Source organism: Urocampus carinirostris, chromosome 18, assembly GCF_059441175.1.
Source record: "Urocampus carinirostris isolate Australia breed hairy pipefish chromosome 18, RoL_Ucar_1.0, whole genome shotgun sequence".
In the NCBI taxonomy this organism is placed as follows: domain Eukaryota; kingdom Metazoa; phylum Chordata; class Actinopteri; order Syngnathiformes; family Syngnathidae; genus Urocampus; species Urocampus carinirostris.
In genome coordinates, this window is record NC_142366.1 from 3,570,444 (window position 1) to 3,597,714 (window position 27,271).

General features: G+C 39.4%; 1 protein-coding gene across 10 annotated transcripts in view; it reads left to right on the forward strand.

The window, feature by feature from the left end:
- scrib (scribble planar cell polarity protein) overlaps nt 1–27,271 on the forward strand; it is a 138,794-nt gene that overhangs the window by 42,991 nt on the left and 68,532 nt on the right. For all 10 annotated transcript variants that reach the window (XM_088322880.1, XM_088322881.1, XM_088322877.1 and 7 more), the window contains exons 4-15: nt 11,101–11,190; nt 11,398–11,454; nt 13,632–13,695; nt 13,805–13,879; nt 15,393–15,537; nt 16,235–16,353; nt 16,929–17,128; nt 17,216–17,382; nt 20,865–20,992; nt 23,748–23,873; nt 23,945–24,130; nt 26,015–26,371. In XM_088322880.1, the coding sequence (XP_088179006.1) occupies nt 11,101–11,190; nt 11,398–11,454; nt 13,632–13,695; nt 13,805–13,879; nt 15,393–15,537; nt 16,235–16,353; nt 16,929–17,128; nt 17,216–17,382; nt 20,865–20,992; nt 23,748–23,873; nt 23,945–24,130; nt 26,015–26,371 (1,714 nt within the window). The remainder of the gene's footprint in view (nt 1–11,100; nt 11,191–11,397; nt 11,455–13,631; nt 13,696–13,804; nt 13,880–15,392; nt 15,538–16,234; nt 16,354–16,928; nt 17,129–17,215; nt 17,383–20,864; nt 20,993–23,747; nt 23,874–23,944; nt 24,131–26,014; nt 26,372–27,271) is intronic.

The window sequence follows — 27,271 nt, forward strand, 5'->3', positions numbered from 1 at the left end:
CATCTAGCCAATCCGAGGCTCCGAATAACTTCAGCCAATAGTGATCGATTCAAATGATGATTGACACATTGGTTAGCCAATGAAACGCCGGTATATAAATCCCAGCATACACCGCGGACTTGCTACGCCATTGCTAAACTCGGCCGATTGCAGGGTTTGTTTAGGCCATCTAGCCAATCCGAGGCTCCGAATAACTTCAGCCAATAGTGATCGATTCAAATGATGATTGACACATTGGTTAGACAATGAAACGCCGGTATATAAATCCCAGCATACACCGCGGACTTGCTACGCCATTGCTAAACTCGGCCGATTGCATGGTTTGTTTTGGCCATCTAGCCAATCCGAGGCTCCGAATAACTTCAGCCAATAGTGATCGATTCAAATGATGATTGACACATTGGTTAGACAATGAAACGCCGGTATATAAATCCCAGCATACACCGCGGACTACTCCACATTCGGGGTAAAATCGAGTCGGCGGCTGTTGAGTAAGTTGAGAGACCTTGCGAATTTAATATTGAGCCATATATAAGGCGCACTGTGTTATAAGGGGCATGGTCAGCTTTTGAAAAAAATTAAGACTTTTAGGTGCGCCTTATAGTGCGGAAAATACGGTACTCATTTGTATTCCACTCAATACATTTTTCCTCCATATTCATTGAAAAGAAAGTATTTATTCACGCTTTTTCAATATTTTCTTTATAAAAATGCCTTCATCTCAAATTAATCTATTCCAATTCACTCAATTAGATTTTTCCTAGTCTTCCCAGTCCTTATTTGACCAATTTTTGAACTTTAAACAGGAATATCTTATCTTTTTCTGTATTATTCTGGCATTATCTTGAATTAACGCATCTAAAATAACTCACTCATATTTTTCCTAAATTTCTCAGTTTTTAATTTATCGATTTTCAACTAAAAAAATTCGGACCGCAAAAAAAAATCTCCAGAACCATCTGTGGCCCCCGGTGCCCGTGTTGAACACCAATTTCTCAAAAAATCCACTTTTGTTTCCACTCCTTTTCATCCGTTCTATCAATTCTTCTTAAATATCACTTTTTAAACAATCTCTGCTCTTTTGAAAACGTCCTTTTTTTTTTTCGCGTTTAGCTTTCTTTTTGACGAGTAAGACAGACAAACACATAACATAAGACATACACAGGGCCCAAACAATCAAACTTCTAATTAATTTAACAAAATTTGGTGATTTAGGTTTCTTATTTTTTGTTGCAGTTCTCTAATGCCTGCTGTAGACAACTTCCCATTACAGTCATATTGTTTTATCCAGTAACATAGGGGTTCTATCGCTGAGGCATCTTCCTTTTGAATGACTTTCTAGTTTTTGCACGTGAAATCCTCTAAAAGCTTCTGTTTTACTTTACTTTGCCCCTTTTCCATTTTTAGAACTAAATTTGGACTCAGTGGTTTTCAATACTTAGTGTATTCTAAAACCGAGTTTCTCTTTCAACAGGATGGTGATAAATAACTTCTACCTTTTCAGGTGGAGTTTTCTTGCCTGCATTCATCCACAGAGGCTCACCATTTATTCTCTGTTGCTTTGGTATAAAATACAATTACCTAGTGGTAATATTATTTTCTTTCACACTCACTTTCACTCTTTTTTGAAGAACAAAGACCTTCCCTTGAGTTCTTTTTAAACAGAGGAACCCTTGCCCTTTTACTTAAGACTTCACTGTGTCTTAAAGAACTTCCCTTGAGTTCTTTTTGAAATGGAGAGGAACCCTTGCCCTCTTACTTAAGACTTCACTGTGTCTTAAGGCTCACTGGCCACGTTTCTCTTTTACCTAATAGTGCCTAGGATTGTTAGGATTTATTTTCTTAACTCTGTTTTGAATTCTTCACTCTCATACCCTTTTACTATAGTCACATGCATTCCTTTTTAAAATAAAAGTTTTACTCACAATTCTCTGAGTCCTTGGACTTTCCGTCAACCTTCGGATCCCAGCTTGTAAGGAAAGGACCAATCCCGAAAAGGGTCTTAATGCTGTGGCCACAGACTTGCCTGGATCTTTACTCACACGCTGGGACCGTCAGGTATCTTGGAATCCGGCTCGAAGGACCAAATAAATGTCAGGTTTAACAAAACCTTTATACAAAAAAGACACAGAGAACGTGAACATTACTTTTCTTACTTGCAAGGAGAAATGACCATAGTCTGCCTATTACAGTCTACTGGACACTCTGAAAAAGTCTCCTTCTCCTTGCCTTTTTATTGTGTTCGGAACGCCCTAGTTTACATAAGGTCTCTCCTGCTACAGAGAGGGGGGGTGACAAAATAAACAGTTGAGACCTGTTTACACAACAACATGTTATCGTAAGCATATTTTATAGTAAACGAAACTAGGCGAGCCTGCGGTCAGAGAGGAGTTGAGTGTGACATTCAGCTCCCTTATCTGGCCGCAGCTAGGTGTCGACTGTTTAGTGAACATCTTGTTTCCTCCTTTTTCAAACACAAGCAAGAAAGGCACACAGTATGCAAAGAAGATAATGCAACAGTAGAATAACATATTTACAGTTTAAATCCATCAGTGCTTAACTTGTTTGGGTGTTTAGGCATTTGGGTTGGCCATGGTCCAAAGATTTTTGTGTGTGTTTTTCTCTACTTTTTCCCTTTTAATTTTTTTACTTTCTTTTATTTTTTTCGATTTTTGTCGGTGTTGTCTTGCTGTTGGTCACACCTCTCGAGGGATATGACCAGGGTAGATAGATAGATAGATAGGTAAGCGGAGTGAAACAAGGCAGGTTGCTGCATTAACGCAACTAAATGCGCTGTTGTTTGGACTTTTTATATATAGGGTTTGTACGGGTTCTTGAAATCCTTGAAAATGTTTGAATTTTAATATTGTGTTTTTACGTTTTGAAAAGTGATGGATATTGTGGGTGAAGTACTTTAGTCTGCCTAAAAACGACGCCGGCACGCTAGCTCTGGTGGCTTCACTTTGCCATTGCATTTCTTATTCCCTCGTGATTAACGGCAGCAGTCCATAGTGTGTATGTCATGTGAAGCAGTATTGCCCCCTACACGTAACGCTCAGGAGGTTGGTTGAAAAGATGTCGGGAGGCTGCTGTTTTGATGAACGATGGCTAAAAAACTGAAAATATTAACAATCGCCAAAATGTGGAACAATTCCACGCACATTATGCTGCAAGATAAACAAAAGATATCCTACTCGTCATAATGGGAGAGTCCGCTCTCTCCAGAAAGGTGATTGACATGGAGATGACTAGCTTTATTACTTTTTTTTTTTCTTTGCTAACCGTTTGCTACATGCTACACCTAAACAGGGCACTATGAAATAGTGAAATGTGTATCAGTGCAAGGATTACATATCAATTAAGGATATTTATCATGGGCCATGTAAAAATCAAAGGTAGCGATTTCCAGTGGTAAATTGTAATGGGAAGAACTTCCTGCAACTGAAAATGTAAGCTACATACTAACTACTACCTACTAACTACTAACATTTTTACCCAACACCCATATGTACAGTCATTTATCTTGTAAATATTTACACATGTATTGTTCAGATTCACAAATATCTACGAGATTTACTCGAAATCTAAAAATCATGTCTTGCGCAAAATTGGTCTGCATTTATATAGCGCTTTTCAAGTCAATATGAAGACCTCCTAAAACGCTTAAGAATGTGTTTCAATTTTTCCCTTTTACACACTAACTAACCGATAGCAGCATCAGCCATGCAAGGCAACAACCTACTATCAGGGGCATCAGGTGTCTTGCTCAAGGACACTTCGACATATAACACAGAGGAGCGGGGAATCGAACTTGCAATCTCTTGATCCCAAGACGAGCGCTCTACCTTCTGAGAAAAGATTCTATCTTTTTCTATTTTTTCATGTTACATATTATTATTTTGCTTACTATATTACTGCTTTAATTTCTATATTTTTCTATTAGTTCTCAACACGTTTTTTTTTATTTTTAGATTTTAAAAGGTGTAGAAAAAAAGCTATTTGAGAACAATAGATTGTTTAATCAGAGCTTTTCTGATGCAGCCAAACTTCACTCGTACCCTAGCTCCAGCAACCCCCAAGTAAATAGAGTTTGTGACCCCTGTGTTACTCTAAAAAGTCTCAACTATATATCATAGATCATAGATAAGTCAAATAAACAATAAAGCTCTGGTCCGGAGTAACCCCAAATAATGAACCCTACACAATAGTATAAAAGAGTGGTCTATCACTTCCTGTGGGAGTCAAAGCTCGATTCGTACAAAGCTACAAATCTTCGTGTATACCCGCCCATCCCCGGACTACCCGTCCAATATTAAGCGGTCCACCGGGATGCAGCCTAGCGACACACACTAAAAACAACAATGCAGCAGGGCAGAGGGAGGAGGATCTGCTTCTTAAAGACAAAGATGAGGCTGACTGGAGTACAGCACTACTATTGTCATACCCGTGAACAATCCAGCACAACCTGCCTTGTTTCACTCCGCTTACCTATCTATCTATCTACCTTGGTCATATCCCTCAAGAGGGGTGACCGACAGCAAGACACACACATACAATAACAAAGAAAATAAATGGGAAATAAAAAAAAAACATTTGTGGACCATGGCCAACCCAAATGCCCAAACACCCAAACAAGTTAGGCACCTCGGCACCAAAGTTGGTCATGCTTTCGTCCCTCCAGATGAAATAAGACACCAGAAAGCGGCCATGTCACTCGGGTCAGGGTGACACAACACACACTTTTGTTCAACAGCAGGGCCCGACAGCTTTCACTGTTTTACCCCTGCCACATCATACGGGTGCCCAGCCCATCCCTAATAACGCGCCCACAATCCCACTATCCTTTCACAACACCTCTCCACTCCTTTCTAGCACCAACAAGAGCTCTAGCTTTCATTATATTTAGACCTATTTCCTGCAGTGCACTCATAACACCATCCATCCACGTCAATCGCGGCCTTCCTCTTGGTCTCCTTCCATTGACTTCTGCTCTGTAGATCCTCTTCAACATTCGCTCCTCATCCATCCTCTCCATGTGTCCAAACCAACCGAGTACCCTCTTATCAACACGCTTGCTCAGTTCCACGACTACACCAGTTCTGTCTCTCACAATTTCATTTCTCAGTCTATCCAATCTTGTCACTCCTAACATAGTCCTCAAACACTTCATCTCAAAAACATTCAACTTCCTTCTTAAATCTGCGTTCAGGCTCCAAGTCTCTGCACCATACAACACATCCATACTCATACTCTTGTTGTTCATCACTCTCCTCAGAGCACCCAAAACCTTGCTTCCTTGATTCACTCTGTGCAATACCTCACACTCCATTCCACCAACTGCAGCCACATCACAACCCAAGTACCTAAAGTTTTCAACTTCTTCCAGCATCTGTCCATGCAACCTGATTTCTAACGTCATGCCCACTCCATCACGTGAACACTTCATCACCTTACTCTTCCCAACATTGACACATAACTTACGCCTATCACATACTCTTCCAAAATCCGTTACCAACCTTCTCAATGTTTCCTCAGAATCAGCCACAAGCGCTATGCATCTGCAAACAACAACTGACTTACCTGCCACACTGTGTTCCACTGTTGTCCATCATGTCTACACCTCTGCCAATTACTCTTGCATTCACCTCTCTCACCACACCATCCATGTACACATTAAACAGCCATGGTGACATCACACACCCCTGTCTCACACCAGTCAACACAGGGAACCACTCACTTGTCTCACTCCCTACTCTTACACATGCTCTGCTGTTCATATAAAAACTCTTCAATGCTTCCAACAACTTTCCACCCACTCCATACATCACCATCATTTGCCACAACGCCTTTCTATCAACTCTGTCATACGCCTTTTCCAAGTCCATGAAAGCCAAATAAACAACCTTACCTTTTGCAAAATATTTCTCACACACCGGTCGTACTGCAAACACCTGATCCACACATCCTCTTCCTTTCCTGAAACCACTCTGCTCCTCCATCACCACCTCATTCGTTCTTTCTTTCACTCTCTTAATAAAGACTCTTTCATACAGCTTACAAGCTGATACCTCTCGAATTGCTACATTCATACTTATCACATTTACCCTTATACAATGGCACCACACATGCAATGCACCAATCAACAGGAACCACACCACTTAAAAAGCATACATTCAACAAGCGTACTAACCAGTCAATCATAGCTGTGCCACCTTTTTTCAGGCATTCAGCAGTACAACCATACAACCCAGGTGCCTTCCCCCCTTTCATTTATTTCACTGCCTCTTGGACCTCCCATGTTTCCACAGGCTTCACATTTAAATCACCCAACACGGGCATTCTCTCCATACCATCGATCGCCTCGACTCTCACTTCTCTCCCATCCTCCACATTTAGCAGCTCCTCAAAATACTCTGCCCATCTCGTCCTGACTGCACCACCGCTAACCAGCAATCTACCATCTGTATCTTTCACTTTCTCTTCCTTTCCAGACTCACTGGAAATGATTTCCTTGGCCTGCTCTTCAAGCCTCACATTACTCTTTTTAATAAATGTCCTTATTAGATCTTCCCACTCATGTACTTTTATTGAGTCTGAGCCATCCCAAATAAATAATGGTGGTTCCTTAACCTTTCTCTGTGTTAGTAAAATGAAAAATTGCATATGCAAGTCACAGATATATTTGTTGAACTGAAAAAACACGTACGAAGATGGGTCATATTTAAAGACTTGAAAAGGCTGACACTGCTATTGGTTAGTTAGTGTTTAAAAGGGAAAGTGTGAAGCACATTGTAAAGCGCTTTGGGGGGTATTCATTGACTTGAAAAGCGCTACACAAATGCTGAACATTTACATTATATTTACAAAAGCAATCGTGTAAATCGCCGATATATTTGAGGATATCCAAAATACACGATTCACACTGGATTTATTATTATTATTTTTTTTTTTATTATTTTAATGGTACAGGAAAAATCGGAAAATTGGCTTTGATTTATTAGTTGTAAAATCTTAAAAATTGTCATAAGACATTTTTAATAATGCAAAAAGAAACTAAGGATATTTGTTATAAATTCATGTTAAACCGTAATAGCTTTTAGTAAATACAATAGAATTTCATCACGACTAACATCAGTAATCTTTCACTTAAACCAAAAACTAACCGTGCAGGGAATTAAATTAGGCTTAGCAGCAACTCGTACAAAAGTACACAAAAACTTTCAATTAATAAATAAAAATGTCAATTCAACTTGCAAATGACTTAAATTAACTGAAAACTTTATTGGAGCTGGCTAATCGAAAAGTGTGGGCACTCCTGTTTTAGAGCCATATTGACGACCTAATGTTAAAAGCTAATCACTCAACCATCCACTTAGCATGCTTTTACGCTCTCTCTCAAACACACACACACTTGATTGACCAACTAAGGTTATGATACGAGTTAATATATCTGTCTCCACCTAAATGTGCTTTTTTTTTTACTACACTTTTTACACTTTTTCTTAATCACACACACGCTTTTTCTACCTCAGCACAGACTTTTTAAAATCTCAATGTTGTCAGCTGCTTGATTTCGGTCTGCAGTTGGTGAAGTTTTTGCTTCAGTGGCTCTGCCTCCGGTCACTTTTCCAATCAGAAGGGGCGGGGTGTGTAGCGATGAGGGGAGGGGAGGAGTAGGAGCAAGGGAGAGAGAGTCTCGGCTGGAAGCGAGACTTAACAATGGGCCCGTCCAAAAAAATAAAAATGCCCATACCGATATTTGTCAAATTCCCATATAGCTGGGAGACCCTCTACAGCGCATCTTCAACCTGAGCCTTGAACAGGGGAGGGTCCCTCTGCTGTGGAAAACATCCTGCATCATCCCAGTCCCAAAGAAATCGAGACCTGAGGAACTCAACGACTTCAGGCCGGTCGCCCTGACATCACATGTGATGAAAACCATGGAGATGTTGCTGCTGCACCACCTGAGGCTACAGGTCCGTCACGCCATCGACCCACTGCAATTTGCTTACCAGGACAAGGTGGGAGTGGAGGATGCTATAGTATACATGTTACACCGATCCCTCTCTCACCTGGATAGGGCTAAGGGGGCTGTGCCTTCAATACCATACAGCCTCTGCTACTGAGTAGGAAACTGACAGAGATGGGAGTTAGCTCACACCTTGTAGAATGGATTACTGACTACCTAACAGGCAGACCCCAGTATGTGAAACAGGGGGGCTGTACATCGGACACTGTGGTTAGCAGCACAGGATCTCGGCAGGGGACCGTGCTCTCTCCGTTCCTATTCACTTTATATACATCGGACTTTAAGTACAACTCTGAGTCCTGCCATGTGCAAAAGTTTGCCGACGACACTGCGATTGTGGGATGTATCAGAAATGGGCAGGAGGAGGAGTACAGGAAATTGATTCAGGACTTTGTCCGATGGAGCGACGCAAACCACCTGCACCTGAACACCACCAAGACCAGGGAGATGGTGGTGGACTTCAGGAGAACCAGAACTCACCCGAGTCCTGTAACCGTCAAAGGAGAATGTGTAGAATTTGTCCAGACCTACAAATACCTGGGTGTGCAGCTGAACAACAAACTGGACTGGACTGCCAACACAGAAGCTCTATGTAGGAAAGGGCAAAGCCGACTTTACTTCCTCAGAAGGCTGGCCTCCTTCAAAATCTGCAAAAAGCTCCTGTAAATATTCTATGAGACAGTTGTGGCAAGCGCCCTCTTCTATGCGACATCGTGTTGGGAGGCAGCGTCAAGAAGAAGGATGCCTCTCATCTCAATAAACTGGCTAGGAAAGCGAGCTCTGTTGTGGGCAAAGAGCTGGACAGCCTAACAACAGTAGCTGAGAGACGGGCACTGGAAAAGCTGCGGTCAATCATGGACAATCCATCGCATCCACTACACAGCATTATCTCCAAACAGAAGAGCAGTTTCAGCGACAGACTGCTGTCACTGTCTTGTACTACGGACAGACTGAAGAGATCTTTTCTTCCTCATGCCATGAGGCTCTTTAACTCTACCCGGCAGAGTAAAAGCCCACAGTAAACCACACCACCTACATTGCATATTACCGAATCTTATTGCAATATGTATTCTGTGTAGCACTATTTAGTTATTCTATATAACACGCTACAGTGGGCATTTGCACGTCACGCTGGGTATTTGTATATTGTATTATTTTGGTTTTATTATTGTATTGTTCTCAGCGAAGGGATGCTGCTGGAAATGTGAATTTCCCTTCGGGGATGAATCTATCTATCTATCTATCTATCTAAATAATCGGGCCGCCCGATCGTCGGTCGACCTCTAGTTTAAACTAGTTTTAAAATCAGAACGGAAAATGTTATAAGCTACTTCAAAAAAATAAATATTATCGAACTTATAACTGCAAAATATAACGTCACAGATATAGAGAAAAACAGACAAAATATAACTTGGGCAAACTTTACATTTGCCCGATGTAGTTTCCGCTTTATAAATCAGCAGTTGCCCATTTATTTTTATTTTATTGCAACAAAACGAAATACTAAGAATCTTACGTAGTAAATGATACCAGTTTGTAGCAAATGACTAAATACGCATTTTTTATGAAAACTACAAAAAAATAAATAAATAAAAATCAAGCAATTTTTATATTTTTATTGAAAATGTTTATTTTAGAAATGAATTGATTGTTACCAGTATTAAACAGTTTTTGTACAATTACGCTATTAGAATGGAATAGAACAAAATAGAACAGAATAGAATACAAAGCCTTTATTGTCATAACACTCGGTGTCAATGCAATTCAAAGCTTCCCCATATGGTGCACATATACATATAGAATTTAAAGTGACATAGAATGTAAAAAGTATTCATGATCGCTGATTTGATGCTAGCAGTTTTTTAAAGTAATAACACTGTCTAAGAACCACTTATAACCGAAAAATAGTGCTCTTAAACACTACCTTGGGAAACAACTTTCCAAATATTAAAATTATTTTCATCCATTCTGAAATGCAATTTTTTATATTTGCCAGCTCTGCAATAACTACCCCCTATGCAGCTAAAATAATCCCACCTGATGAAAATGATTTATAGATAATTCTTAGCCAAGGCATGTGTGCCATTCAATATTGGCGCACTTGTAAAATGCTTAGAATTGACATATTTTCACATAATGAACACACCCATAATCTTTCATCTGTAATATGTATCTGAGTTTTTTATGGCGCTAGTAACAATATATTGTGATAGTAGTTATTATTGACCAAGTAAGTATTGATTAACGGATCAAATAATGTTGTAGTCTTTCTAACACCCCTGTGTTTACTGAGGTTGTATAATGTAATTGTAAACTAAACTAAAATGACTTTGCGCCATTAGAGCATCACCCATGTTGAGACACGAAACCATTTTTGGTGGCATTTGGCAGTCATTGGCACATGAAAATCGTAAACCTAATGAGTAACACTGAGTCCAGATTGAGAATAAAATCCTGAAATAGGAGTACGAAAAGCTCGTTCTTAATCGTCTACATAAATTATTTGGAATCGATCAAACTCAAGATGCAAAGAATACAAGGAAAAAACAAAAGAAAACTGAAGACAGGAGGTTTAAAACCAGCTGTTCAGTCATCCTCATGCTCTTTTTTGCTGAAAAATTGCTGTGTCAACAAAACCAAAAGTGCAGAGTCACCTTATTTTAGCATTTTTCACCTCAAGGGTAACCTACCTGACTACATGTGAAAGATGGTGGTCATATCCTAACTCACCCCCTCTTTTCTTAGAGGTACGGACAAACAGACAAAAAAACCCCCACACAAACGGACAAAAAGAAAAAAAAACATTATCACCACCATGACCACCACACTTGTTTTGCTCACAGGTGATAATTAAAGGAGCTGAAAATAGTAAGATTTTGTGTGTGCTTTTCCATTTTTCTTCATCCAGCGTGCATTCAGAAAAAAGTTATAGGGTTTCAATTTCCGGAAACAGGATTTTGTTGATTATCATTAGGTAAAAACAGCTATCACTATTTTTCCCCCAAGTTTTTCAAGTACTGTATGTGTCTGCTACAAATAGCAATGCTACACTCTCGTCCTTTGTGTCACAGATTGCCAGACGGATTCACTCAACTGCGAGCACTGGCTCACTTGGCGCTCAACGAGGTGTCGCTGCAGACTCTGCCCGGCGACATTGGAAAGTACGCCATTCTCTACAGGCATTCTCTACGTCTCTATTGTGAACACAAGCAATGTGCTAGCTAAGAATTCCGTATGACGAGAATCCGAACAAAACTTTACATAATATTTAGTCACTCAGTCTTCAGGCGGGCTATAGGGGCCCACCGCAGACAAATGGAAAAGCCACTCGGCCCGCGATCTGACTAATCAACCTCTCTTCTTCTCAGTCTGGCCAACCTGGTGACGCTGGAGCTGAGGGAGAACCTGCTCAAGTGTTTGCCCACGTATGTGTCGCCGATTGGCTCCTTTCCTTTTATAAAGAAAACATAACTCTGAAATTTGTATCAACACATAGATAAGAAAAAAATGAATTAGTTCACATGTATAAACTAGGTATCACCAACGTGGCATATTGACCAATCACATACGAGTGAGAGGACAAAAAAGCATGCAAGCAAGCACACTATGGCGTTTACAACCTTTTAATATAATGAGATATCTTAGTCATTTTGATTAATTTTGTTTTTAAATATATTTAAAAATATTTTTAGTAATGTTTTTTTAGACTCTGGCGGGTCCAATTAAACCCTGGCGGCTTGCCTGAGACTTTCTATGGTATGGGAAGTACTGACATTCTGCTGATAATTTTAGAATTGCTTATCAAACTGGTAGCCAAGCGGTCGGGAACTTTTTTGACCCAATGAGCCATAAAGCAAACATATTTTTAAAAAACATTTTGAAAGAACCACACCATATATTTTAAGACAAAATTCAACAAAACCGCTCTCCAGACAAAAGTTAATTCCTCAACACCTTTTATTTCACGGTGTGTCATTTGATGATTTGATCAAATATATGAAATAATAATAATGCCAGAGCCTGTGTCCCATATCCATATAGATATACCACTTAAAATCCGTCTCCTTCCCGCAGTTAAGGACGTTGAGGCTCATTTTGACTGTCATCCTTGTCCTAGAGATTGGTTTTAAAACAAGGTGCAAGCAAAGTTGTTTTGTAAAAATGCCACAAAATACTGCAGACGATAAAGATATCAACGTATTATTAGAGAGAGAGAGGGAGTGCCTTGCGCTGTGTGCAGAGATCCTCCTTCCTCTACTGCTCACCCAATCAAATTGCTGTAAGTGGTTTGCTGGCGTTTCCAAGTATTTGCTGTTGGCTCAGTGAGTCTTCAGAATAAATTATGTCAACAGTTAACATACATAGTTTAATGAGCTTCCATGTAAGCCATTGGGTTCCTAAACCCACACGGTTGCCTTTCATGCTTATCAATAACAAGCTAGCTCTCAGCTTCAAAAAGGTTGGGGACCTCTGGTATAAACTATAAATTAAATTATTGCATTTTAATTAACACATTGTTGGACATTAATTGACTATTTTCTATTAAATTGAAAATCTGAAAATGGGTTGAATCATGAAATTGAGGCAGATCATTTACGAGTTTAATTTGACTCCTTCGAAACTGATTTTTTAAAGCTTTTCTAAATACTTAGTTTCTGTTAAGCACAAGCTTGTTTTTGTGCATAGTCTATAACTATTAAATTTTTGTCAAAACCTATTTCAAGTAAGCCATTTTTTCAAAATATTTTCCACTGGATGATTTTGTAATAAAACTTTTCTTCAACAAATGTTTTCTGTGTTAGAGTTATGAAGATCATATACCATCATAATTGCCCAGAATGACTAATACAGGGGTTCCCAAACGTTTGAAAAAAGCGGGCCAGATTTGGTAAGCTGAAAATGTGTGAGGCCCGACTATTCAGCCTGGCATTCTTTGAACAGTCTTTGATAAATTCAGTTTCTGTCAAAGTGCTTGGCGATCAGACATCGAAGCTTGTCTTTGTAGCATTTTCATTTGGCTCGTGGGGTCTCGGAAAAAAGTGCGCCATTAAAGCAGCTTTCAGTTGTTTCGCCTTTTCACAACGTTAGTCTCCAGTTAGCTTTTGTAGGCAGTGCCTTTTGATATATTCTTTTAAAACAGCCACAGTTCCTTGGCAAAATAGTCAGACGCAGTTGTCTGGGATCTCAGTGAAAAAATACTCCAATCTCCAATTGTCTTTGAAGCGGCGGCCCTCACAATCAACTTGCCTTTTTTTATTTACAGTCGCCAGGAATACATTTTAATTTTGGAAATAGGATGGGCTCAAATTTTCACAGCAAGCCACGGGCAAGGTGGCCAAAGGGCTACTGCCATCATCTGGTGAAATGTAGATTTTTTTTTTTTTTTTTTTTAAACAAATACGTTTTATACTGCTGTCAACATTATTGAGGGGCCACATTTTATTTATTTTATGACAGACGCAGCAGGCAACATGTTATTAACTGAGTCATAGTTTGCACAATGCTAGCCTGTGTAAAATGTTTGGTATGTCATCAGCATGTGTAAAGGCAATTTGTTGAGCAGGTTCCAAACAAGCTCATATATAATTCGTCTTTTTCTCAGGTCACTCTCCTTCCTGGTCAAACTGGAACAGCTCGACTTGGGCAGCAACGAACTGGAAGTGTTGGTAATTACCTTCAACCATATGCTAACAACCTTTTGGGTTTTTAGGCAAATTTGTGGTTTCAATTTCAACCTTTCTTTTTGTTTTTCTCTCAATTTGCTCCACTTCCCAGCCAGACACACTTGGAACGCTGCCCAACCTGAGGGAGCTATGGCTGGACAGGAATCAGTTGTCCTTGTTACCACCAGTGAGTTTTTTTATAACATCCTTAAGCCCAGTGTGTATTATTTTGTGACCCCTGATGGTGTAAAAATACTTTATTAACCTGCTCAGTAAAAGATCTGGGTCCAGATCTTAGACGACAATGATTTGATTTTTTTTTTAATTTTCTGCTTTATTTTGCAAAAAAAAAAAAATAGAAACTGAAAAAAAAAATATACACACACACACACACATATATAATATATATATATATATATATATATATATATAAACGTATATCTTATTTTTGGTTAATCTTTTTTTTACAGAATAGAACAGTAAGAAAAAAGTACTAACTTACGTCTGAGATCGGGACTAGCAAAAAACAAACCAAAAAAAACCGCATATGACCAGAAAATACCTCTTTGGCACTAAGAGTAAAACTATTTGTACAAAATATATTCTTTATTTATTTATTCCTTTAAAAAAAAAACAGAGCACTAAGAAAAATATAATAATTGTCGTCTTAGAACAGGAGTCATTAAATAAAGAAAAACAATATTTTAAGATATATAAATGTCTTTTATTTTTTTTTACAACAAAAAAACAACACCAACAAAAAAATAAGATTTTTTTTGTCCGAAATAAGAACTCATAACCTTTAAAAAACAAAAAAAAAATAATGGCTATGTCTGAAAATACTTCTTTGGCACTGATTGAGTTAATTTAAAAAAACAACACTATTGATTCAAATAATAAGTAAAAATACATGTACTATCATATAAACATGAATAAATGGGCATATTACACAACTCAAATAAGCTGACATGTTTGTTAGCCATCATAGTACTACAGAAGCCCTAAAGACCGTTTTGCGAAATTAGCTTGTCTCATTAGTGCTTTTATCACTTAAAGGCAAGTTACAGCACACAGCTGAACCCTGCATGGGATGGTCATAGAGTCCCGTTAATCACGCTTCTTCCACTTTTTTTCTATTTCATTCTCTCGCCATTAATGTTAGCCACTTGGCCTCAGGCCGTTGCTCGTGGCTGACTGGTTTTGTTATAATTACTTGTTCTCTGTGTTCATAAAGCTTGCCGTTTTTGACCTTTTTTTCCTACTGTTTTCCTTGTTATCGCTTGGCTGCATTCTATGGTTTGCTGGTAGTTGCTGTTGTTATTCCTAGTTGTTTCTGGTTCATTTTCAATATCATTCGCTTTCCACAGCTGGTCATGCAAGCTTACATCAATAAGTTCCACGATTCAGTGTCCTGACGTTTGCCCTTTCAATCTTTTAGTCGCATGTTTAGTAGCTTCTCCGTGTCGCCACTTGAATTACTCATTTACACCAGCTCTGACGAACTTCAGCTAGTCGTTCTTTTCAGCCTCTCAAGTGCTTTTATTGATCTTCTCTTAATACTTGCAACAACCTTAAGTCATAATTTATTCTACACTCACTTAAGGTCTGAAAATTCCTTCAAAACTTTCAACTTTACCTGAAATGGTCTCCTTTATAAAAGTCTGGTACATAAAATTAAGTGTTTTTTTCTGTATATTTAGGAACTAGGGAACCTGCGGAGACTAGTGTGTCTGGACGTTTCCGAGAACCGGCTGGAGGAGCTTCCTTTGGAGCTGGACGGACTCCAGGCCCTCACCGACCTGCTACTCACGCATAACCTGCTAGAGGTGGTTCCAGACAGCATAGGTGAGAAAAGAAGGTTGCACAAGGGAGAAAAAAAATGAGAATAAATATGTAATCAAACTTAAATGGTATATTTTTATTTTGTTTTTTGTTCCATTTGTTTTGGATCTTTGTGGATCTTTGTGTGCATGGTAAATTAGAGGGGCCTTTTTATCTTTCTTTTTTTCTGTAAGTGTCCCCTGGTGGATAACACTCCCAATACATTTGTATTGGTGTTAATGCATTATTTTTATGGTTCAATAAGGATCTGATCATTTCTCTGGAAAGTGGTGTCCTGCTCGTCCCTGCAGGCTTTTTAAAAACATTTTTTTTGTCAGAGTAGCATGAACATAGAGAAAGTAAGAAAGGGCCTGCTTCATCGGCTCGCTACAACGGGTCAGGTGTATCGACATTTCGTTCTGTGTACATTGTTACAAAGAATGACAATACAAAGGAAATTATTATTATTATTATTATTATTCTAGTAAAGTTCATACGCCAACATAAACCCCAAGAAAGATGAAAAATAAGAGTTAATACGAGCGTGTTTAAAAGATGGATGCACATGCACATTATGTACATGCTGACTGAGGATTAGGCCGCAATCGTGACTTTAAGTTAGGGCAGACAGTAATGTTTCAAATCCCATACAGCTCCTCAGGGATTGTAATAGTGAAGAAAAGAATCTGATGATTGTTTTTACTTTTTTTCTGGACATCAGGTTGTCTGAAGCAACTCTCTATCCTCAAAGTGGACCAGAACAGATTAACTCAGCTGACAGACTCTGTCGGAGAGTGCGAAAACCTGACTGAGCTAGTGCTGACCGAGAACCTCCTCCAGGTAATGCTGTCGACACGCTGTAAACCAACCTGGTTTGCCGTGTGTTATTCACAGGGTTTGGAGGGTTACTTTAAAAGTCAAATCCAAAACAGTTACTGTTACTAAATGTCCCTTAACATTTGCTAAATGTCCCTGAACTACTACTGAGCAACCACGGATATCTGCCCTAGGGCCTAACCAAGACCAAGCAACGAAAGGCAGGCACAGCCAAGGGGGAAAATTACAAGACTGTCAGGCCAAAAAACATGCATTGGTGGATAAGTTGCCGGGACGTACGATCTCTCACAGAGATCCTGCGTGGGTGTAAAACCTCTCGCTGTCTTTCTCGTGTCAGTGGTGAAGATTATGATAGACACAGTTCATATATCGGCCCATTATCTTTACGAATTTCATATTTTAGATAAATGCTAGGTAATTCCTATTTTTTTTAAATGTACCTGTAATTTGATGATGTATTTTTCTGTAGCTGTGACAGGATACAATAAATAAAAAATTGTATCCTGATCACTTAACGCCGTTACATGTATTCCATTAATGCCCAAACCTGGTTATTCATCACTTCTCTCAATTCAAAGACGCTTCCTCGCTCGCTGGGCAAGCTAAAGAAGTTGACCAACCTCAACGTGGACCGCAACCGACTGGGCGCCGTACCCAAAGAGCTGGGCGGCTGCGCCAGCCTTAATGTGCTCTCGCTACGGGACAACCGCCTGGCAAAACTGCCTGCTGAGCTGGCCGACGCCACAGAGCTGCACGTGCTGGATGTGGCTGGGAACAGGTGAGGGAGGTCACACTCTAAAGTCGAGTAGCGTCCAGCTTTGTCATTGCTCTTGTTTAAATTTTTTGTTTTTGTCAAACCTCTCAGATTACAAAACCTTCCTTTTGCCTTGGCAAACCTAAATTTGAAGGCCATGTGGCTTGCGGAGAACCAGTCGCAGCCGATGCTCAAGTTCCAAACCGAGGACGACGAGCACACGGGGGAGAAAGTTTTGACCTGCTATTTGCTTCCTCAGCAGCCTTCCCCCAGCCTGGGTGAGAAGTCAGCGTTATTTTCCCCCTCCTATATACAGGGTCGGCAGCCCGTGGCTCAGAAGCCGAATGCGGCTTTTTATTTCTGCGGAGTGGCTCCCTGGCACTTTTCCCTAAAGTTTTTACAAATTGAAAAAAACGGAGGCGGGAAATACATTTTTTTTCATATTGTTTCTGTGGAAAGACAAACATGACACAAACTAACATTTTCCAATGCTGTAAAAATGTGTAGAATAAATATTACATTTAAACTCCTGGTGCTACTATATTGGTATAAGACAAGAGGTAAATCAGCTCCTTCGCTTGTCTTTCCCTTTCTCGTATTTCCTGTTTGAGCCAAGCAAAGTGCAAGCTTCGCCCTTTTTAAAGTGGCGGCGTCACAATTTAATACTGCACTCCTTTCAACACAGAAGCCACATTGAATAGGTAAAAGCACAATGCTGTCATAAGCACTTTTTTGTAACAAAGAAGCTGTTTTTTGTAGGTCTTTTCATATTTTTTTTTGTCAGTGTATATTTTGAATGACACGTGGGGATAGTATTTGTTTTTTGGCTCAGGCCCAAAGATGGCTGCTTTTAGTATTGAAAGAGAGAGAGAAAACGTTGACGTTCTACTCATGCACTGACTTGTTTAAAATTTGCACAGAAATCAAACTTAAATTGTATCTCTTTACCTTATCAAAAGGCTTCTGTTTTATTTATTTAAATGCATGGTGCGTTTTATTGCACTCTTTTTGTTATCCAGGTAAGGGGTACAGTGTTCCATTTTGGTCTTTTTTCATCCTCAAAATCAAAATGCCTTAAAAAATTGGATTTATCCTACAAGTTATCCTACAATAGAATAGTCACGTGGTGCATCATTCTCCATGGAACGAGCTGCATTACCTAGCCATTTTGATACAATACTGTAGATACACACACAACACGTGTTGCATTCATTATAAATCCTATTCAAAGCTTTTAGTTTTTGCGGCTCCAGACAAATAAGCGAATAAAAATGGATGGATGGTCCTATATGGCTCTTTCAACATTTTGGATTTTTGACCCCTATGCCATGCTTTTTATTCTAGATTTAAAACAAGGAATGCTCTGCCCACTGAGATTCGATCGGCAACCTCAGAGGAACTGTTTATATCTAGGCTTAAAACACACTACTATTCTATAGCTTATGATTGACCTATATTTCCTGTTGACGATATATGTGTATTAATTGTTACTACAACATCCATTGCAGCCTGGTTATCCTGGAAGGGGGATTACTTCATCTCTGGTTCCTTCTCAAGGTTTCTTCATTTTCCTCATGTTGAGGTTTTTGAGTTTTTCCTTGCCTTCATGCAGGTTTTAGATCAGGGGGTGGTATAATAATAGTCAGGTTTGCAATAATCTGTGGCGTGTTCAGCCCTTTGAGACTCCTTTTGATTAGGGCTATACAAGGGGTGTCAAACTCATTTCACATCGCGGGCCTCGGTATATGTCAAGTGGGACGGACTATTAAAATTATACCGTACATGCTATAAATAACCAAAATATCACGTCTTTCATTTGTTTTGGTGTAAAGTAGTACAAGGACATTAGAAAAATGATGAAATTTAATGAACATTCCTTTTACAAAACATTTAATTTCACGGACAAATGTGCAATTTGCTTTTATCATTCACGTATATGCACTGCAACTGATCCCAATTATTCAACAAAGGCACAAAACATAAATTAGTATTGAAAAATATAGTAATGCACTTTTATATTAAATTAGATTTATAAAGAAAGGAATTTTTAAACCATTTGCACATGTTTTCCATTTTTTAAGTCACCACAGTAAGGATTCATATTTTCACAGAGCTGTATTCTTCATTCTAAGGCAGCATTTTAAAGGTGATAGTCTAGTCTGGACTTGTTTCTTTTCCTGATATTTGGCGTCTTTTGGCCTGTACAAGTGCATCATCCTGACTAGCTGACACTTTCAGAATGTCATTTAAGTGCTTGTTTGTGGGCTTTGAACGCATTTTTTGTTTTATCGATATTCATTACTGAGAACATTTGTTCAAAAAGGTAGGTTGCTCCAAAAATGCACAAGCAGTGCTGTTAATTTGGGGTACCCTGGTAGTAGATACTGATAAAATTTGTCAAGACCTACGGAGGCAAATTTGCCCTTCAAATCTGCATCGCACTGCTTTGATCGAAACAGCACCACCATGCCTTCTAGTGGACAATCTGTGATTTGCATCTTCTTAAAAATATGAATTCCATGTCGTTTGAGCATTTTTCCCACTTTTAAATTGTCCTGCGGGCCTGATCGAACCTCCTTGGAGGCAGGTTCCGGCCTGCGGGCCGTATGTTTGACACCCATGGGCTATACAAATAAACATGACTTGACTCGACTACCCTGCTTAGAGACCATCTATCACCACCCTAAAGAAGCAAGCAAGACTGAAAAAAATGTCAACATATGTATAGAATATTGTATTTTAATTATTCTTTTTAATTCCTTTTTTTATTTGCTTTAGTAGCTTCTTTGAAATTATCCGACCTGATGTCAGCAATTTGCCGCATTTTGAAAATAGCAATCACAGTAATTGAATATTTTCTATCATGTTAGAAGCCAAATCATTAATTAAAGTGGTGTAGAGCAGAGGTCAGCAACCTTTTTTTTAACCCTAGAACTTCCTATAGTCCTAATTGCGCAAAGGGCTACCAATTTGAAATGCATTTGTAAAATAGCAACTTATGTTATTATTATTTTTTTCGAATGTGATAAAGTTGCTGCCAAGTTGTAATTATTAGAAGTGGGTTACAATAAGCAAAGTCAACCACTCAAATATTTTTTTAAGACACTGATCATGTCATTATTTTTTTCCTGCCAGTCAGAAATCAAATTTTAGAGAAAGTCACCATGACCCATCACTGGTGAGCGATTTTCAGCACCAGTTCGCGGGCTACTCAGGTGCTTTTAGCAGGCACAACTTTGGAAACCCCTGGTGTGGTGTGAAGTCATGCTAATCTCCACTGTTTTGTTGTTGTTTCATTTTGTTCGTGTAGCCTTATAATGGTGAGAGTAAGAAAAGTTTTTTTTTTTCAAGTTAAGTCCAAACCCCAAGACTTAATTTAAAAAAGAAGAGTTTATTTGAGCACATCTAATAAATGCGTGTACTCACATGTGCATCATGAAGGACCTTGACAGAGGCTGCTATGATGACACTAGCCAGAGGTGGCACGAGTAAAAAAGTTCCAGATTCCTTACAGCTCCTTTAAGTCTTTTCATACATTGTTATCCTGGAGTGCCACATCCAATCTCATCATAAGCCATTTACACTTTGTTGTAATCACTAAAAAAAAGACCATTCTATTCTAGTCTTGTAAAACTCATGAATGGTTAAATTACATTTTGTTTAAGTTCAATGGATTTTTGATTGAAGTGTTTTAAAGCACAACTACCTTTCATCCGTCTGTGGGATCAGAAGAGAACTGATTTATTATTCTCGTCCACAGAAAATTTGCTGCAGAACAGCGTGGATGACAGCTGGACGGACAGCAATCTTAACAGAGTGTCAGTCATTCAGTTCCAGGAAGAGACCAAAGACGAGGAGGAAGACGACGAGGCTGCTGCTGAGCGAAAAGTAAGGGACGAGAAAGCCATCATGGATGCTACTAGTCTTTTTGGTTCTGTAAAACTTGCTTGACAAAATATGAATACTGCTACAGGCAGAAAGAATATTTCCCTTTTCGTGAACCAAATCAGACTTTGTTATTCATTAAGTATGGTGAATGATTGTATGAACCTCATGCTGTGGTCAAAAAATATCAGAAAATAATATCTAAATAGTCGTGCGAATCTGTAGTGAAAAGTGAGAATTCATAAAGTGGCGTCACACCTTCATAAAAGCCCCCGTAGGGGAAACTTCCTTCGAGATGACGTCATTACCGACTGAGAGTATACGACTGTAACAAAATAACAACTACTGATCTACAGGGAGTGCAGAATTATTAGGCAAGTTGTATTTTTGAGGATTCATTTTATTATTGAACAACAACCGTGTTCTTAATGAACCCAAAACTCTCATTAATATCAAAGCTGAATATTTTGGAAGTTGGAGTGGGGCTTTTTTAGTTTTAGCTATTTTAGGAGGATATCTGTGTGTGCAGGTGACTATTACTGTGCATAATTATTAGGCAACTTAACAAAAAACAAATGTATACCCATTTCAATTATTTATTTTCATCAGGGAAACCAATATAACAGCTCAACATTCACAAATATACATTTCTGACATTCAAAAACAAAACAAAAACAAATCAGTGACCAATATAGCCACCTTTCTTTGCAAGGACACTCAAAAGCCTGCCATCCATGGATTCTGTCAGTGCTTTCATCTGTTCACGATCAACATTGCGTGCAGCAGCAACCACAGCCTCCCAGACACTGTTCAGAGAGGTGTACTGTTTTCCCTCCTTGTAAATCTCACATTTGATGAGGGACCACAGGTTCTCTATGGGGTTCAGATCAGGTGAACAAGGAGGCCATGTCATTAGTTTTTCTTCTTTTAGACCCTTTCTTGCCAGCCACGCTGTGGAGTACTTGGATGCGTGTGATGGAGCGTTGTCCTGCATGAAAATCATGTTTTTCTTGAAGGATGCGGACTTCTTCCTGTACCACTGCTTGAAGAAGGTGTCTTCCAGAAACTGGCAGTAGGACTGGGAGTTGAGCTTGAGTCCATCCTCAACCCGAAAAGGCCCCACAAGCTCATCTTTGATGATACCAGCCCATACCAGTACCCCACCTCCACCTTGCTGGCGTCTGAGGCGGACTGGAGCTCTCTGCCCTTTACCGATCCAGCCACGGGCCCATCCATCTGGCCCATCAAGACTCACTCTCATTTCATCAGTCCATAAAACCTTAGAAAAATCCGTCTTGAGATTTTTCTTGGCCCAGTCTTGACGTTTCAGCTTGTGTGTCTTGTTCAGTGGTGGTCGTTTTTCAGCCTTTCTTACCTTGGCCATGTCTCTGAGTATTGCACACCTTGTGCTTTTGGGCACTCCAGTGATGTTGCAGCTCTGAAATATGGCAAAACTGGTGGCAAGTGGCATCTTGGCAGCTGTACGCTTGACTTTTCTCAGTTCACGGGCAGTTATTTTGCGCCTTGGTTTTTCTACACGCTTCTTGCGACCCTGTTGACTATTTTGAATGTAACGCTTGATTGTTCGATGATCACGCTTCAGAAGCTTGGCAATTTTAAGAGTGCTGCATCCCTCTGCAAGATATCTCACTATTTTTGACTTTTCAGAGCCTGTCAAGTCCCTCTTCTGACCCATTTTGCCAAAGGAAAGGAAGTTGCCTAATAATTATGCACACCTGTTATAGGGTGTTGATGTCATTAGACCACACCCCTTCTCATTACAGAGATGCACATCACCTGATATGCTTAATTGGTAGTAGGCTTTCGAGCCTATACAGCTTGGAGTAAGACAACATGCATAAAGAGGATGATGTGGTCAAAATACTCATTTGCCTAATAATTCTGCACTCCCTGTACAAATACACAGAACACATAATTGCAGTTGAGTAAATGGTCTTTACTGTCATTTTACAAAAGTACAACAAAAGCAGAGGGCATCTCCTTTAAGAGTAAGAAAGCGATTTAAAGAGTGGCTGGCTAAAAGCATGCTAGCATCTGGTAACTTTGAGTTTAGCAGGGTCTTTGTGATGATTAAAATACAATCGTCCCGAATGTAGTGGTTTCCCATGAGTTTTAGCTCCAGGTTTTCTGTTTAATGGGTAATGGATCTGGTGTTGGTGAGATTCAGGCTCCGCAGGCGTAGCTTGTGAGTGTTGTTTCGTAGCTTAGCCGTAGCAATATGCCCGACCTGCAGCCTCGTTACTACTTCTTTGCCTGGCGCCATTCAGTCCCTTTTCATACCCGATAACAATCCAATGAGCACTTGCTGGTAATAACCATTTCTTTGCGCTCTTATTGACTTTCATCAGAGTCTGATGTGATTAATGAATTTATTTTCAATGTATCGAGCCACTAAAAGCTAGCTGTCACTATGCTTCCCAGTTTTTTTTAGTGAACACATTGATCACACAGACAATAATGCCCACACAACACACACACGTACAACCTGCCCGTTGTGATAGCATTTGCTTTTTGCTGTCCGTTCAAAACACGATGGACGATATGTTGATATCAATGACAATAAAGACTATTGAATTGAAAATCATCGAAGCAGTAAAGGAACAGTAACGAAGGCTCCAAGTAGCAAGGGATTACTGTATTACACAGTGTCAATTGAAATTTGAAAGAGCTGACATCAGTCAAATATAGCAACTAGACATCAAATTGGTCTTGCCATATCTTGCTGTGGCTTTTCTAGGGGCTTCAACGCCGAGCCACACCTCATCCGAGTGAGCTCAAAGTAATGAAAAAAGTGATTGAGGACCGAAGAAATGAAGTCTTAACATCCAAACCCAACGGTGAAGATCCGTCTTCCGACGCACAGGTGACATCAAAGCTCGTCCAGTGATCTCTCATTGTTGTTTGATTTCTTGGACTGACGCATGCTGGTTTTAGGAGAAACGGCTCAGCGGCTTCTCCAATCAGAGCCACGACTCGCAGGCTTCTGACAGCACTCTCTCGGCCACTTCTCACGAGGACAGACGGGATGTCCCCGTGTCCTCTCTGAGAGAAGATCTTGTGGGTGGGAACTCCCATCATGAGGAGGAGGATCTGGATGAGATGGAAGTCGAGTACATTGAGGTAATTTATCTAATGCCTTTGAATGTAATCTCTTGTTCTTAAACATTCAAAATATGAGGAAATAGTACACGGCTGTTTCATGAAATCTAAATCAGGTTGCCTGCGGATCATTGAAAAATCTTAAAAGGCATTGAATTCTTTACTCTAAAAATAAAGCCTTAATTGACATTAAAATGTTCTAAAACTGATTTTCGAAAGTCCTAAAAAAGATTTAGTATTATTAATTTTTTACACTCAAAATTGGTCCTGAATATAGCAGTGCTATGTATTCAAAAAGTGTTTTATTAAACAAAAGTCCTTTTTCATGCATCATGATAAAAATGCTTCATGAATGTAGCAGAAGAGTTCTTTCAAATTCGTTATCTGCCAGTTTTGGCTGAGGATGTATGAAGTACTGTGAACATCTTATTTATTTATTATTTATTGTTTTTGTTTTGTTTGTTACAATTGTGTTTTTTTTTTTTTGTCAACTTGGTCTTAGATTTGATTTTAAAAGGCACTTAAAAAGTATTTTTAAAGTATTGAATTTAACTTGCCTTGAGCTGTAGGAACCCTGTATTTGCGGTATATTTCATGAGTATACCCAAAGACCCGCATATCATGTTTTGGCATTCTGAGCTGTCACATCATTGGAAGGACACCAGCACCCTAGCAAGCCAGTTGCTAAATTGTTTTATGTGTTAATTAGTAGTAGAGGTTAGAATACAATAGATCATAATATAATATAATTGAATACAATAGAACAGAATAGAACTGTCTATATTGTCATTGATATCAACTTTGTCAAACATGTATGCAACAAGATAAGACATGGCACTACTGGGTATAACAGATGCTAAAGATTTTGAAGGGGAAAAAAGACTGGATAAATTTGCCAAAAATAATAATTCGAATGTAGTGCTTAGAAAACTGGCCTTAGCTGTAATGAAAAATAATAGTGCATAGTAACAATAGTGCGACTAATATGAGCATTTTGAGCAAAGTTTTGGTACAGGTAGTATCAAGTAGAAAGCCTACAGTGGATCCATTATTAATACATCAAAAAGCAAGCAGCCCAAAAAGGGGATAATTGACAAAAAAAAAAAAAAAAACACGGATAGCTGCCCTAGGTCCTAACCAAGACCAAGCAACGAAAGGCAGGCACAGCCAAGGGGGAAAATCATAAGACTGTCAGGCCAAAAAACACAACGTGAGCCGCCAGGCTAACTGGGAAAGAATGTCAAAAAACGGCTACGGTCAAAATGTGAAGACATCCAGGAATAATCAAATCATAGAACACAGTAAAACCGGCGGTAACACTAGCCTAAAAAAATGCGGTGAGCAGATAAGTTAACTAGAAACCAACAACAAAAACCGGAATTACGGGAATAAACAAACCAAGGAACATGGAAAAGAAGGCACTCATGCCAGGCTAGCCTACTGAACAACAAACGGCAGGCAGCCAACAAGCGCAAACCGAAAGTAAACCATACAAGCAAGGCCCTTGCAGGCCTGATGCTAACAGGGAGCTAGCCGGAGAAAATTATACCAACCACAATATGCGGCAAAAAACACAAACAATCTACCTTTTAGCAAAAATGAGCGGTATGCAATCGCTATTCATTACAATCGCTGTCTGTTTCGGAGCTGGATGTTGTGTTAATGCGATTCACCATTTTTACAATGTCGTGTTCCTTCAATTACATCACAGCTCTATCGCAAACAAGCTATAATAGTCAACTTTGAGACAAAAATTTCTTGAATTCCGGCACGTTGAATATTTTGCCACATTTTTGTATCATTGTGGATAGCAACACTACACGTTCTGTGCCTAATTGAAAAAATAAATCAGTTTGAGATTACCTTTAAATTGAGTGGAGAACCTGCAACATGATCTTCCCCCAGCCCACTGTGCACTTTGCAGAGGAGCCCATCATCCGCTGCAGGGACGAGGACGATTTGGAGGAAGACGGCGAGAGGAGCGAGGACGAGTATGGGCCGCCCATCCCTGCGGAAAAGCAGCGGCTTATCCGCAAAGACACGCCGCATTATAAAAAGCACTTCAAGATAACCAAGCTGCCCAAGCCCGAGACAGTGGCCGCCCTGCTGCAGGGTTTCAACCCAGATGGCCTGGGCCTGACCAACCAGGACGAGCGGGATGGCGAGGAAGAGGACCAATCTGTAGGGACACCTCTTTTACGTCAAAGGATGGAGACGCCGGAGCCGGAAGACAGCCGGTATCTCAATTCCAGTCAAGTCAAGGTAGGATTGCTACATTGTGTTTTTTTGTCAGATTATACTTGTCAAATATGTGAATTTTAATGTTGTAAAGCCCCCCCCCCCCTCCTCTAAAGCGAGCCGTGCAGCTTCTGGCCCAATCTTTTTGCTTCCTGACCCCCTCAAGCACCACTAAACATTTCACTGTTTATGTTACACGTGCAGGGTTGGGTAGGGTTACTTTAACTGGATTACTTTCAATTACTTTTGGATTACTCCAATACCAAATATGCTAATAAAAGACAAAAGAAACTAAATATGAATAAAATTATGACTCACAACACGTGGTAAGCTTTCTCTCCTGGCTTTGATCTCCGGCAAAACTAACATAAAATGCGACAGAAACAAAATGAAAAGTAGCTTGCCAACATCATTTTTGCCGTTCCATGTGTTCCGTTACTCCCCAAACCTGCACAAAATTGAGTAATTTTATTCATATTTAGTTTCTTTTCTCTTTTATTAGCATATTTGGTATTGGACTAATCCAAAAGTAATTGAAAGTAATCAAAGTTAAAATTACCCTACTGACACGTGTGGAGTATGTTGTGTGTGAGTAAAATCAAATTAACGAAAAAGAGTGTTACTCTGTTCGTTCATTAAAAACTATCAATCATTGTGGGTGTATGTGTGTGTGTTTGTGTCTCAGACTCACCAGAAGTTGTTACGGTAGAGCTGGAATGTTACCTTTTTTTTTTTAAATGCAAAATGTTTTATTAAAATAAGGCTTATTTTTTGGTAGAAGACTTATTTCAATTAGGTTAGGTATATTTATATACTTGACAAAAATGTAAATGAAGGTGGGGTGTGTCGTTTGATGTGTCCTTAAAAAGTTGAAAAGTAAATCTCTGTTTAGTATGTGTTAACAATGCCCAACAGAGTTCAAAG